Source organism: Tachysurus fulvidraco, chromosome 21, assembly GCF_022655615.1.
Source record: "Tachysurus fulvidraco isolate hzauxx_2018 chromosome 21, HZAU_PFXX_2.0, whole genome shotgun sequence".
Lineage (NCBI taxonomy): Eukaryota > Metazoa > Chordata > Actinopteri > Siluriformes > Bagridae > Tachysurus > Tachysurus fulvidraco.
This window is the reverse complement of record NC_062538.1, coordinates 11,079,982-11,095,235: the sequence shown is the minus strand read 5'-3', so window position 1 is coordinate 11,095,235 and position 15,254 is coordinate 11,079,982. Positions and strand designations below refer to the sequence as shown.

The window sequence follows — 15,254 nt, the reverse complement described above, 5'->3', positions numbered from 1 at the left end:
ATCTTGATGTATTTTCTGCAACAACAGCTCTGACAGGTTTGTATTAATCTGCCCCGTTCTAATATCATTCATATGTTGTCAAATTACATCATGAATTGTATGATGAATGAGCCACATGAACAGCTTTAAAGTAAAAACGTGTTACTGTTGATATACAGTATGGCATTATTTATAAAGATAAACATTTATAGAAGGAAACTCCATTGTCGGTGCTTTTTAGAGTCAGAGTTATATGTGTTACTTTCTCTAAAGTTCTGACATGACATTCAGGATAAAGGAGTTTACAGTTTGCTGTTTCCCAGTTACATGACAAGCTGTATTTTTGTCTTATTATCTTAAAATAAAGAAAAAAGAATAATAAAGACAATAAAGAGGGACAAAATATCTTAGTGAGGTAAGGACTGTTTGTAGCAGCTAAAATGTAAGTGATAACAGGAATGAACTCATTTCAATATTCATATTCAATATAAAGGTTGGTAGCATTAGCAAAATTGTATTTCTTTAATTGAGACCATCTACCTGGATGTGATAAGTGGTTTTCTGGGACCAAATAAAAATTTCCAACACAGTTGGTTGGTACACAAACAGTATATATTGTGATAGCAGCATACATCAGGTGTATTTGACATGATTTTCAGTAAAACAGTTAAAGAGATCAAATACTGAAGAACTGATTCTTATACTTGATGTTTTCAGTAATTCAGCCTATAATAAGAAGGAAGCAAGCAGTAAGTTTCAGTGTTGGGTATGTGGGTATCTACTATATATACAAATGTTGAATAGATTTTACCACTATATATATTCCACTTGCTACCTAGCACTTTGAGTGAATGTTTCTGATCCACATGATCTTGAATACGCTTGTCCCGTCAGTCCTCTGATTGATGATATGGATAGTCCTCGGTCTCTCTTGTATATCCACGGTATGATCCTTCCGCAGTACCACCACTGTCTTCGGGGCAGTGAATACCGAGGGTCTGCTGAAGCTTAAGTTCCTGCTGACGTAGTTCCATGGAGTCCACTAAGTCATAGATATTAGACAAAGTCCACATTGCTGTTGGAAACCAAGCTTTCACCTCACCATCCTTCCCCACCACCAGCATGCTGAAGTAGTCTGACGTGATCTTTAGCTGGTCTCTCAGATTCCTCACCACCTCTGGAGACAGTACTTCTTTTTCAGTCTGACTTTTGCCTGCAGGATGGTGAAACAGTTGGTGGTTTGTTTGTTTTTTGTAAATTCAAACATCTAAATGAAACATACCATTCAGTGGAAATAGCTCAACAGTCCCTGAAACCTCTGGTCCTTTTCCTACAAGTTTCAGCAAAGCGAGGTGGCGGATACCTGCAGAGTAAGAATACAAAATGGCTTGATTCAGTTTTCATAGATTACACATTTATAAGCATACTAAAGGCCTTGTTTAGAGCTCTGTTATATGCTAATTCCAGTTGGTGTACACAATAGCAATCTTAAATGAGAGTATTTGACCTTTTAACTGGTATTTTACTTTGGATTACTAATTATTCCCAAACTGACTGATCTCTTTATTATTCATTCTTTCGTTTATTTATTTCAGCAAGATCGTTGTGTCCATGTCAGGTATATGGTGGACTATTTTGGGAAAACTGTGCATATGGTAAGAGGATGAGAGGCCAGTCCATTGTTATCGCACATGCACATATGTACAAATCCAGGTATTTTATGGTTAACTAATCTACCTACCAGCATGTCAGAGTAAATTGGAGTAAATTGGAAAAGTGTTTGGGTTTGAAACCCAAACACTTTTACAGTGGTTTATACTGTAAAAAATTCTGTAAATGTACAAATGTATTTTAAGTGATTTGACAGTTGGATGTATCTAATATTAATATTCTGGTTTAAAATACCAGAAAATAAAATGCTAGTTTTAGCTAGTTTTTTTAAAAATATGTATTTTGTAAAAGCTTCAGTTGAAAAACAATTCAATGGTAGTCTTTAAATTAAAACAACTGTATGGTGGGAAAGAATATGTAAATATTATGGTAGCTTTTAAAGAAAAAGGTTATTGGATGGGAATCAATATTGTTTAATATTCTAGGTTTCCAGGGTGTGTTGGCATGGAAAAGAAAAATAATAAATCATGTCATCGACAGTAATGTATGTTTTACAGGTATGTACTGTATGCTGTAATTTACTGTTAAGTCGTTTGGCATATTTACAGAACCTTAGTGAAAACATACACTCATATACTGTACGATGTGCACCAAATACCTATTAATCTATTACACTACTTAAATACAAACAGTATTTTACTGGCATAAGTATATTGTGTAAGTTTTACAGTATTTTTTACAGTGTAATCAAAGAGAAACACATTGTGATTTGTGTCTTTTGGACTAAAAACTGAACACATTCCTACCCATGTGACACTCTTGTCCATTAAGAGCTTGAATCTGCTGATGGAAGGAATAGTCATCCTCAGTGGGAGCAGAAATGATCAAAAGTCTTCTTTTGGACATAAATCTGAAATATAAAGGACACAAAGCTGTGAAGCCTCTCACATCTGAGGTTTACTCCTGACATTCTTATTAACCCATCAGTTGTCTACCTGAGCAGGGAATTCTCTGCTTGACTACTAGGCTCTGATGAAGAACAGGGTGAGAGAGTCTCCTTCTCAACTGCTTTCTCCACCCTCCGAGACTGGAAGGTGTCGATGTAATTTATTATAGCTGATGGGGGTGTTGGAGAATCAAACACCTTCCCAAGCTGAAATCACAAGCACACATCTCATAGCTCTGGAAACACAAGTCCCGATGAAGGTAGCAGAAATAAATAGCAGAAATTCCTCTTACGTTAGGTCTCAGGTCATAGTCTGTTACCGCCATGGAGAATTCATGCGAATCGAGCCCGTATTCTTTGCGGATTTGACTGATCAGGTCAGGATTTCTGATGCTGTCTGTGAGCAAGGCGAGTCGAGGAGCTCCATCTGTTTAAAAGTTACACACTGGTGTATTGTATGTCAATGTCCCTCCCTTCTCAATATCTCAACCAAAAAGAAAAATGTTCTGTTCTGTCCACATTGCTGTCTTACTTTTCACTTAACAGATTAAATCACACAATAAAATAGTTAGCCTAAAGTTTATCATGCCGATAAGCTAACATTTACATTCAATTCAACTTATTAGGTCATAGGGTTAATGTTAACACATTAGAAAGTTTAGTTACTTCAGTATATAGTAAGTAAAGAATAAAACACTGTGTTGTGCTTTGTCAGGAAAATAAGTAAGGATGGGCTGATGTTATGGAGTAAAATGAATTAGCTGAAACAAATTCATGTTCTTAAAGAGCACTAGAAAGTAAAAATTCTATACTAATTTGTGTAAATTCCTTTGTTCTGAAGATTTACAGCTTTACCTCTGACTGTACACTATCACTGACACTGGAGACTATTTCCTTCCTTTTCCCCTTATAGGAAGCTTCCTCATATCAACAATTACATGTTGTGTTCTTTGAAAAATGTGTTTAAATCCAGAATTAAGTTAACGTTATGTGGAGCATCAGCCGTACGAGTCACTGTTGCTATAGAAACGATAATGTATTAGACAAGCGTATTAATATAAATGTGTGATTTGAAGCTAACCTACAGTCGGAGTGAAGTAGGAACATTAGCTTAACTTTAGTGAACCACTTTACCCCCTCAAGGAGGTAAAAAAGAAAGGCTATTGTTGATGTCACATTATTTAGCTTGTGATTGGATGTCCAGTGCATACAGATACAAAGAACACAGGTCGATCAGACCACTGCTACCTTGTTGATAGTGTTGTAGTCGCAGTGTGGGGTTTTGCTCTGAGCCCAGAATGTACAGCACTGTGATTTTCCGTAAAGCCAAATCACAGCTATGCAGCTCATTATCATCTCTCTGTTGGATATACTGACTTGAGACCTCACTGGGGGAAGAAATTACCTGCAGGGTAAACAGTAAGTTACAGACAATAAGAATATTAGTGTGTGGCTGTTTTCATAGAGCAGGTGATAGTGGTCCAAATTTCCATTTTGGCTCTTCTGGTTTTGTTTACAGATCTGATTTATTTGCTTTATTACGGTCTTCTGGACCATAGTCACATTTTACTGTGCATAAATGTGCATACATTTGGACATTAAGTGGTGCAGAGGAAACAAGATAGTACATAATTAGCTATTTGTTGTGGATTATTATTATACTTTAAGGAAAAATCCCAAATATTTTAGATTTGAAATATGTGAAAGATTTTAAAATATTATGCCCTGGAATTGCACACGATCCCATGTGAATATGAATTATTCATTGGAGAACATTAGACCTGAAACAAGAAACCACATGCCCTACAAGTGAAAAACACATGTATGAAAGTAAAATAATCATACAGGGGGAAAATCACATCTGAAAGTAAAAACACATGTGCAACACGTGAACGTAAACTAATAAAATGTCACAATAAAAGCACATTGAACAAATCAACATAAATCATATAACTACTTAAAAAAAATCACTTCTGAACATAAACATGTAAAGTACACACTGCATGTGTAAATGTTGTACCTGATGTCTAATGTGTTTCTTCATGTGTAATAAAGTTTGTATGACTTTTCTGTAAGGGATATTGTCTTACAAATTCTCTTCAATCCAAGACTTTATCAAAAGATTTCCACTAGTAGGAATTTATTTATCAGAGAAATGAATGACAGCACTACCCATGTTTTTAGAGATCATTTGGATCTGGGTTTGACTTTTATTCCTTGACTCCACAGAAGCTGACGTTACAGTCTCAGAATAATAACCTGTCTGGATTTGAAACCGAATTCAAATGTCTCAACCATCAAAAAAAATTTCTTTAGGTCACCAAATGTTAGCATTTTGTTTGTTTATTTCTGGCTATATTAGTGTGGGTTAGTTTAACACCTATGTGACCTGTTCAGACAAGGTGTTAATAACATAAGATGAAAAACTTTGATAACTTACAAGAAGTCTTCTTTGGCCCTTAAGCTTTTCCATAAACTCTTTGAGAGCTGTTTTTTCTTTACTGTCTGCCTCTCGTTGTGACTTTTTCCCTCCTCTTTTACCCTTTTTTTTCTTCTCCTTATCCTTCTTTCCTTTACCTTTCTGTTTATCCAGGTCACCCGTTTTCTCTCCTTTCACTTCTGTGATTGAACTCGTTTTGTCATTCTCTTTATCATCATATTTATTTTCCATTCTTGTCGTTGTCTTTTCTTCTGTGTCATCAGTGCTTTCTGTTCGACTGTCATGCTTGAGCTTCGTCTCTACATTCGTCCCAGTTTTGGGAGTCGAGTTTACCTTGCTGCCTCCAGGACTCACCGGGGTTTTACGGATGACAAACCTGGAGCGTCCGCTGAGAATATCCTGAACCTTGCTCCTGATGGCTGCTTTTTTGTCCAGGTTTTGTCGCTGTGAATTAAGGATAGATGTAACATTTCCTTGTTTCTGAGGGCTGAAGATCCTTCTCTTCTTACCACTATTCTGCTTCGCTACTAACCTCTTCTTGGTGATCTTGCACCTCTGAAGTGATCCTTTTCTTGCAACTCTCTCCAGCTTGCGTGCTGGGAGGTTATCTATAACTTCCAGAACAGCTTCCACACGCACCGGGTAAGGAAATCTCTCACCAACCTTCAGGTTTTTCTTAAGGATCAACATGGAGAAATCCTGGTGTTCCAGCTCCAGGAAATGAAGCAGTTTTGTCACCATGTCTGAATCCAGCACTTGCTCAGTGTCCTGTCCATCCATGGTTGTACGCTTGATTTTGCCTTCCATCATTGCATTCTGAATAATGGTCACAACAAACGTGTCTCTCTCTGCTAGTCGACAGTTCAAACCTTCAGATTCTTGGATTTGTTTCTCCATCATGAGCAAGTAGTTATCGCTGTAAGATGGGGCAGTGATCACCCATAAGCGATTTTTTCCTGCAAAGTCAGCCAAGAAGTCAGTCTCTGAAGCTCCTCCAGCTTCGCGTTCTCCAGTGTCCTTTGCTCCAGCATGATCCCGGGAGCCCACAACTTCATCCCTTGTCTTTGACTGCTGTTTGTTCTTGCCTGTTCGTGCTGACAGCACCGTGCTCAACAAGCAACTTAACAAGACAAGCCAAAACAGCACTTTCCACACACGATGCATTCCTCAGAGGTGCAATCTCACTGTCACTCAAAACATAGCTTCGCTCTGCAGCTGGAGCTGAGGAGGCAGGGCGAGAAACACAGCCTCTGCTTCACATTAAGATTCTCTTGGAATTTCAAAGCGGTGTGGCATGTGCAGAAAATCCTCTGTGTGTGTGTGTGTGTGTATGTGTGTGTGTGTGTGTGTGTGGTAAATAGCTTGAAAAGGGAATGAAACCCGACCCTCCTGCATCTGTACCCAGAAGAACAGAACTTTGCACAATCAGCCACAAGATGGTTTGTAATACAGTATACCGTACTATATATTATAAAATACACAAATGCAATCATAAAACCATGACAATAAAATTAGACACCAACTGGTAGGAACCATTTCGGTTTGCATTAATGTTTTAGTTCACTAAGGTATTTTATGGTATCACGTTGTTACTCTTACGCATGCTGTGTTTCAGTATATATCTCACAGTGCTGATGAATTCTCAAAGCTGAAAGAGTTTATTATTTTACTTTAACAGCATGGATCTCACAATATTTTAGGATATATATTACGAATCATGACAATTAATCTCATTGCATTTGCTTTTCTCTCTAAAGTTTTGTCTATTTACAATGTTTATATATGTACTATCTAGCACACTTTGGGCATTGTTATTGGTATTGTGTCCCAGTGTTTCATTTTGTACACGAAAATATAGAGCATTAATCTTTTGTAAATCAGCCCGCTGGCAGTGGTGCTGTTTTACGGCCAGTATTGGGAAGGGATTAACTGTGATATATTTTGGTTATACCTAAATACATTGTTAGTATGGTTTTGAAAAAAAAAAAGCATTTGATCACTAAAATAGCTCTAATTAAAATTGTTGGTTTATATGAATGAGTTTGTATGCTTGACAGATTCTAAGATTGCTACACTGATTGAATGTGACTGTAAACAGTGAAAAACCAGTGTGTTGCAAAGTAATGAATTAAAATGGTTAAATTGCTGTGTAAAAGCAAGAATAAAATTCCTCAAGATGTTCTGTATAATAATAATAATAACTAGAATGTACATTTCCTGAAGAAAATGTGAATGGTGCTTGCACATGGCAAATCTCGGCACTCGGTTGCTAGGGTGAAATTTTAGGAATTTCCCATTCAAGTCTATGGGATTTTTTTGGCCGCTTTTTCGTCTGTTTGGATCGCTTATAAAAGTCATAGCACACCTCTCCTCAATGAGCCGGCCGATTTGACACCTCATTCATGGGTCCAGGACAAAAGCTGCGGGACAAGTTACGTGCCGAAATTTTGTCCGGAAGAAGAATATCTCAGTATGCAAGATAACAAGAATGTTGCTTTGCAAGCACCATTAATAATAAAACTTTGAGGTGGTAACAGTAACCCCACTTCATCACACCTGCCTGATGTGGATCATTATGATTAATAATTATTATTATTATTTGTGTTTAGTCATATCCTTGCATTCAGTGAGGACAGTGGGACCTCAATGGTTAAAATGTTTTGTCCTACTGCTCAGAAGGTTGTGATTTTGAATTCCAGGACCACCAAATTGCCAATTCTGAGGCCCCTTACCAAAGCCTTTAACCCTATAACTTTAACTATATAAATGAGATAACATGTCAGTCACTCTGGATAAGGGTATTGGTCAAAAAAAGTGCTTAATGAAAATGACATCAGCTTTACTAGTGTGTTTTCTACTTCTACTTTCATCTTTTCCCATTAGGGGTCACCACACCAAATCATCTGCTTCCACCTAACTCTATCCTTAGCATCCTCTACTCTCGCACCAATTAACTTCATATCCTCTTTTAACACATCCATATATCTCCTCTTTGGCCTTCCTCTTGACCTCTTACCTGGCAGCTCCATCTCCACCATCCTTCTACCAATATAACCATAGTTAGCCTCTCTGATCTTGTCCCCAAAATAGCCAACCTCCGTGCTCGTTCCTAATCCTGTCCATCCTCATCACTCCTAAAGAGAACCTCAACATCCTCATCTCTACTACCTCCATCTCTGCCTCATGTCTTTTCCTCACTGCTACAGTCTCTAAACCTTACAGCATAGCTGCTCTCACTACTGTAGTGTACACCTTTCCTTTGATTGCTTTACTACCGTGTCTAATGGCGAATAGCTACAACTATCAACCTAACTTATGTTAAATACATCCATACTGTAATGTTTGCACATTCTGAAATGTTACTTTATGTAACATTATTTTCCATCATGCTACATGTAACATATTGCACACTATATTTTATTTATTCATTTGAGGTGGAGGAAATGAATGGCCTTTAATTTCACTTAAAATCTTATTGATCTAATTTAAATAATAAATGAACAAGTTCACACTACAGTTTAAAACATGTTTTTTCCTCAGTAAGTGATAACTAAAACATTTAGAAAGGATTTAGCATTGAAAACCGATGATTAGTATAGAATTTGTGTGCCACGTAGACACGTAACCCTCATACAGCTTACCTTTCAGAGATAATTTGGGCAAGTCGTGGACTAATGGTTAGAGAGTCTGACTCGTAATCCTAAGGTTGTGGGTTCGAGTCTCGGGCCGGCCACGACTGAGGTGCCCTTGCCCATAAATGGCTGCCCACTGCTCCGGGTGTGTGTTCACGGTGTGTGTGTGTGTTCACTGCTGTGTGTGTGCACTTTGGTTGGGTCAAATGCAGAGAACGAATTCTGAGTATGGGTCACCGTACTTAGCCGTATGTCACATCACTTCACTTCATAATTAATAATGCCTAACACCTGGTTGGAGTTTCAGTGAATGGAGACATAACAAAGTGACCACAGGAATAATAAAACAAGGGTAGACATAACCACAGTAGGATGTTTGGAGGTTTTTTCCTTCTCATCTCTGTTACCTTCACTAAAGCCATCTCTCAGGGGTTAAAATTACTTCAGCATTTTCACATCCTGTCTTTTCTGTTGCACGGATGACACTGAGGTTATTGCAACTGAGATATTTTAAACTTGCACAATTTCGGATTGTTGCTTAATTTCTTCTTTTTGCTTTCACTTTTGATTGGAGTGATCATATTTAGCAAACTGATTTTATTCATTAATCTTCAGTAAGTGCTTTATTCAAGTCAGGTCCCTTGCTGGAGCTGGACCTTATACCAGGGACAGTGGCTTAGGGGGCCGGAATGGCATTTGGAGGAATTGCATTGTTATAAGAGACCCTTCAGTTCCAATGACTAAGTGACAACTATAAAGTCATTGAAAGAACCTCTAGCATTATTGAAGGGCCAGAGGTTTACACTCCACACTTTAGCAGCTCAAGCGATTAGACATGCACACCACTGTGCAAAGCTAATGGCTAACAGCCATGGAGCCTCTACATTCCACAAACGGAATCCATTATACAGAGCAGGACAAGGCTGCTAAAGCCGACACACAGTGTTCGCTCTGATCTGACAGAAATCAATAACACAATGCACATTCACAGCAAGCATTTAGATCAGATTTGCTGTTGTAGCAAAAACTCAAATGTTTTCCCATCACCCTCTTATGTTAAAAGTCTGAGAAATAGGCAAGTTATTAAAAGAGACAAAGAAAGGGAAAATGGGTGATAAAGGCTTCAGGAGCGTGTAGAATTGTGTGACCATATAAAATATTAGTATAAACAGCCAAAAGACAATTCCTAAAGGATGACTAGAATAATATGAGTAAATCACACCTGGACAGTTAGATGTGTTCATGGGGAGGATTTGTAATTGTGTATATATCAAATATATAGCTTTCTTATCCTTTCCGTGTTGAGCTGAGGCAGCTTACTGTAGCAGCACGTTCAGCCACTGATTCCTCCTGTCACATACCTCAAGATGTCTGCGGGGCTCTGTAGTGCCATCTGAAATCAGAATCCGGTACCTCAGTACCTCCTATTTCACTGACTTAGTCTCTCTCTCTCTCTCTCTCTCTCTCTCTCTCTCTCTCTCTCTCTCTCTCTCTCTCTCTCTCTCACACACACACACACACACACACACACACACACACACACACACACACACACACACACACACACACACACACACACACACACACACACACACACACACACACACACACACACACACACATACATTTAAATACTTTAGCATATGTACATACTCACTAATTTATTTATGGCTGTGTTAGCTTAAAGTAATAAAGGTAAAATTCTAATCTCATCTCATCTGTCTTTCTCTCTTTCTCTCTCAGTCTGTCTCTCAGATTCAGTACCACTTTTTAACCGTATAAACACTACAGCAGGAACCACACAGTTTCACTTGGATAAAGTCTGGGTTTTGTTTAAAACCACATAGCTGTGAGCCACAGCACAGCAGAGCATGTTTGTCATGCTTTGTTTACTTGACACAGTTCATACAGTAGCTAATTACCAAGGGCAGGATGAGTGTCGGTTATAACGTGTTTTTGTGAAAAGGTTTTATTTACTTTATTATTATCAGATGTCTAGGTGAGGGATAGTTGTTGGAAAATAATGCATGGAGAGTGGTAACTAGTGTTATTTTTGTATAATGGCACAGTCTGGAGTGTGTTATTCCTCTTACACAACAGCAATTTGCCAATAATTACAATGTTTTATTTATTATTGTATGAAATGTCACAAATAATAACAGCTTATTGCTAGCTGTGGAACATCCGAGTGGCAAGTTATTTCCTGTTCTCACTTAAGTTGTAGCCACAATAAACAATATCTCTCGTAGCCCCCACCCCTGCCCCCAAACACACACACACACACACACACACACACACACACACACACACACACACACACACACACACACACACACACACACACACACACACACACACAGCAAAGCCACAAGAAAGCCCCGAGAACTTGTTCTATGCTGAAAAAAGCAACATAACTGTTACAAAGTGCATACAACAAAGACCATTCTATAAATGGTAAATAAATATCTTCTAACAAAAGGTCCTTACATCAGAGTCTATACTTTACTTAACAGCAACACCTTGGTTTAGTGGTTAGCATATTTGCCTCACATCTCAGAGTTCCCAGTTGTATGTGCATGGAGGCTGCATGGCTTTCCTCCAGATACTCCTGTTTCCACAAATACCTGTGTTGTAGCCTGTGGCATCACATGAAACCAATGCACACTTTCTGAACAAAAAAATCAGATTTAAGCATTCAAGCATGTTGTGGTATAAGAAGGTATAAAAAGTCCTGGAAAAATGTTTGTACCTACTGTATGATGGATTCGTGTAAGTGTTAACAACTTGTTTTTTGTTTGGTGTCACAAATGAGGTGTCAGGGGAGCTGGGCATAAGGTTTCAGTAGACCCCTGATGAATCAGCTCCTCCTACTGGCCATTTGTTTCTTATCTCGACAGCAATTTGTGGCAAACATATTGCTGTCAAGAAATAAGAAATTTTATTCAATAATTTCAAACAAAACGAACATGTCAGTACAACTTTTGTTCTAACCCAATCTTCCCAACGTGAAATGCTTACATTAGCTGGTTAATGAAGGGATTCTTCTTGAATCTTGAATGGATTCTTAGTCATTATAATAGCAGTGTGAGACATTTCTGAATCCTGTTGCACAGACAAAAGGCAAAGAATGGTAAGAGTTTGCCAGGGATTGGCTGCAGAAAAGCATGCTTATTGAAACTGGAGGAATCCTACTGTACACAAACATGGGGTGGACATGAAAAACTTTAGGACTGAACATGGAGCTGGAGCTGTCATCTCCAATAAATGCTTTGTGCTGGGTAAGTTTGCAGTGGATCCAGATCCTAACCTAGGAAGACTGAGAGATTTCTGAGAATATACCATGGATATAATGTCAGTTCATTTTAAGGTGTCATGAACACACAGATTAACACCTTGGTGCAATCTTGAGCCACTAATCCTCAATATCAATGTGTTATGGGAGGAAACTAGAACACCAGAGATTGTAAAAGTGATGTTTAACCAGGGAGACTGGAGCTGTGTGGTGGAAACAATACCAATAAGTTTCAAACTGTGCTGTTTGATTCCTATATGTGCTGAATTTGTTCTCCCTTTACTTCAGGGGTTCCCTGGGTGTACTCCTCTTTCCTTCCCATGCACAAAGACATAAATTGTAGTTTGAAATACACCTTTAAATTGCCTGTAGCATGCAATAGTGTGTGATTGTGCCCTGTGATGGGTTGGCACCCTTATCAGGGTGTCCCCTTCCTTGTGCCCCAAGTCCCCGGGGATAGTCTGTGTGTAAGACAAAAGGTAAAGCAAATTAATAAATGTATTATAATCATTCAAAGATAGTCAGTGTCTTGGTGCTGCAGATTTTGCCACTTCACATTAACCTCAAAATTTTTAGAAATCGAAATGCATAACAGTAATTCATTGTTATATCGCGGTATGTATTTTTATTAGTACATGACTAAACTTTTTTTTTTTTTTTACTGCAACCAAACTTATTGCAAGACAAAGCAGCTGCTCTTTGCTGCATCTCACATGGCAAAAACCATAAACCCTGAGTTCAGTCTAAACGAAACACATTTTGTGAAACAAAACACCGCTAACCTCTACTGTAGAATGCCACGACCACGAATAAATGAAAACAAGCCAGACTCCCTCCCTTTTTAAACTTTACACTTTTAACGGTGGTGTTTATCGCTGATAAGGCACCTGCAAACTGCCTAAATACAGACTCACCCGCGAACTGCCTAAATACAGACAGCACATCACCAAGGACAACAATATACTCTGTTCCCTCTTGGACACACTGATCACCGGAGGACATCTACAGAAGTGCAGACAAAGCCTTGTACAAAGAGGCCAAATACACTCTAAATATAGAGATGAGTGGCAAAGCAAAACTACTCTGAAAAGCTGAAAAAACAGCTTTCAATTAAGCCTGAAAGCCATCACCAGTTACAAGGGCATATCCCCTGGTACTGAGGCCAAACAACAAATGTCTGAAGGCCTGAACGAGTTACTGCAGGTTTGAAAAACAAAAGCTTGGTCTGACACCTCACACCCGCTCTGAGTATCTTACAACATGGCCATCAACACCATCCCCTGCTGCCCCCTACTGTTCCTCAGCCTGTACTCAAGATCTGTGAAGATGATGCATGCAAAGTCTTTAGCGAACAGCAGATAAGGAAAGCCAAAGACCCAGACTGTGTCTCTCCAGCCTGCCTCAAAGCCTGCGCTTTCCAGCTATCATCCATCTTCACATTGATCTTCAACAGTTCCTTGGAACCACCATCTCCCAGGACCTGAGGTGGGACATTCAAATTGACTCCATTGTGAAAAAGGCCCAGCAGAGGTTGTACTTCCTTTATCAAGTGAAAAAGTTCAACCTGCCACAGGCACAGATGACACAGTTTTACTCAGTCAGCTGTTATTGAGTTGGTTTTGTGATCTTCTATAACTGTTTGGTATGGGTCAGAAAGCAAATCAGATTTAAGAAGACTGCTACGGACTGTTAGGACAGCAGAAAGGATCATTGGTGTACACCTGCCCAACCTTCAGGACTTGTACAAGTCTAGAGTGAAGAAACTGTATCCCCCCCCCCATGCCATATCTGGTTGTCTGTCTGTATGTCTGTATGTATGTATGTATGTATATATGTCTGTCTGTATAAATGTACATACAGTGGTGTGAAAAAGTGTTGACCCCTTCCTGATTTTTTTTTTCATGTTTGTCACACTTTAATGTTTTAGATAATCAAAAAAATGGGAATTTAGTCAAAGATAACACAAGTAAACACAACATGCAGTTTTTAAATGAAGGTTTATTATTATTAAGAAATAATATTTATTACAAAATATTAACCTACATGGCCCTGTGTGAAAAAGTGCTTGCTCCTAAACCTAATAACTGGTTGGGCCAGCCTTAGCAAGAACTGCAATCAAGCATTTGAGATAATTTGCAATGAGTTTCTTACAGCGCTGTGGGGGAATTTTGGTCCACTCATCTTTGCAGAATTGTAATTCAGCCACATTAGGGTGTTTTTGATCATGAGCCACCTTTCTAAGGTCATTCCACAGCCTCTCCATAGGATTCAGGTCAGGACTTTGACTAGGCCAAAGGTCATCATCCATTCAGAGGTGGACTTGCTGGTGTGTTTTGGATCATTGTGCTGCTGCAGAACCCAAGTTTGCTTCAGCTTGAGGTCACGAACAGATGGCCGCACTTTATCCCTCAGGATTTTTTGGTAGACAGCAGAATTCATGGTTCCATTTATCACAGTAAGTCTTCCAGGTCCTGAAGCAGCAAAACCTGACCATCACACTACCACAACTATATTTTACTGTTGGTAAGATGCTGTTTTTCTGAAATGCAGTGTTACTTTTACACCAGATTTAATGGGACACACACCGTCCAAAAAGTGCAACTTCTGTCTTCTGTCAGAGGCGGGTGAAATAAACACACACACACAGTTACACACAACAACCGCCGACTGAGCTGCACACTAGCTTTGCTAAGCTGCTAACTTCAGAGTATTTTCCCAAAAGTCTTGGGGATCATCAAGATTTCTGGCAAATCTGAGATGAGCCTTTATGTTCTTTTTGCTCATCAGCGGTTTTCGTCTTGGAACTCTCATGCAGGCCATTTTTGCCCAGTCTCTTTCTTATGGTGGAGGCAAACACTTTTTCGCCATGTGGGTTTGGATTTTGTTTTCCATTAATAATAAAAACCTTTATTTAAAAACTGCATGTTGTGTTTACTTATGTTATTTATTTATTTATTTTACTAAAATTTAAATTTGTTTGATGATCTGAAACAATAAAGTGTGACAAATGTGCAAAAAATAAAAATAAAAAATCGGGAAGGGGGACAAACACTTCTTAACACCACTGTATGTATGTATGTATGTATGTATATGTATGTAGTATATCTGTATATATACTATATATGTATTTATGTATATACATACATACATATATATACATACATACATACATACAGTGGTGTGAAGAAGTGTTTGCCCCCCATGTATGTGTACACACACACACACACACACACACACACACACACACACACACACACACACACACACATATGTGTGTGTGTGTGTGTGTGTGTGTGTGTGTGTGTGTGTGTGTGTGTGTGTGTGTGTGTGTGTGTGTGTGTGTCAAGAGCACCT

The 15,254-nt window shown here is 38.7% G+C and overlaps 1 protein-coding gene across 1 annotated transcript; it reads right to left on the bottom strand.

Moving 5' to 3' along the window:
- Positions 1–569: 569 nt before the first annotated feature.
- On the bottom strand, positions 570–6,302 carry ccdc80l2 (coiled-coil domain containing 80 like 2). Its single transcript, XM_027139886.2, has 7 exons — positions 4,977–6,302; positions 3,785–3,941; positions 2,830–2,963; positions 2,586–2,743; positions 2,397–2,500; positions 1,262–1,342; positions 570–1,192 (listed from the first exon to the last, which is right to left on the bottom strand). Exons 1-7 carry the CDS (start codon positions 6,138–6,140, stop codon positions 870–872), a joined length of 2,121 nt encoding a protein of 706 aa, XP_026995687.1. The 5' UTR covers positions 6,141–6,302; the 3' UTR covers positions 570–869.
- Positions 6,303–15,254: the final 8,952 nt, after the last annotated feature.

Excerpts from the sequence above, each read along its gene's own strand:
- ccdc80l2 (XM_027139886.2), bottom strand. The coding sequence starts at position 6,140 with ATGCATCGTGTGTGGAAAGTGCTGTTTTGGCTTGTCTTGTTAAGTTGC. Across the intron at positions 2,964-3,784 it reads ACTACAACACTATCAACAAG|ATGGAGCTCCTCGACTCGCC; the intron begins GTAGCAGTGGTC and ends ACTTTTAAACAG. Across the intron at positions 1,343-2,396 it reads TGGACAAGAGTGTCACATGG|GTATCCGCCACCTCGCTTTG; the intron begins GTAGGAATGTGT and ends CTTACTCTGCAG.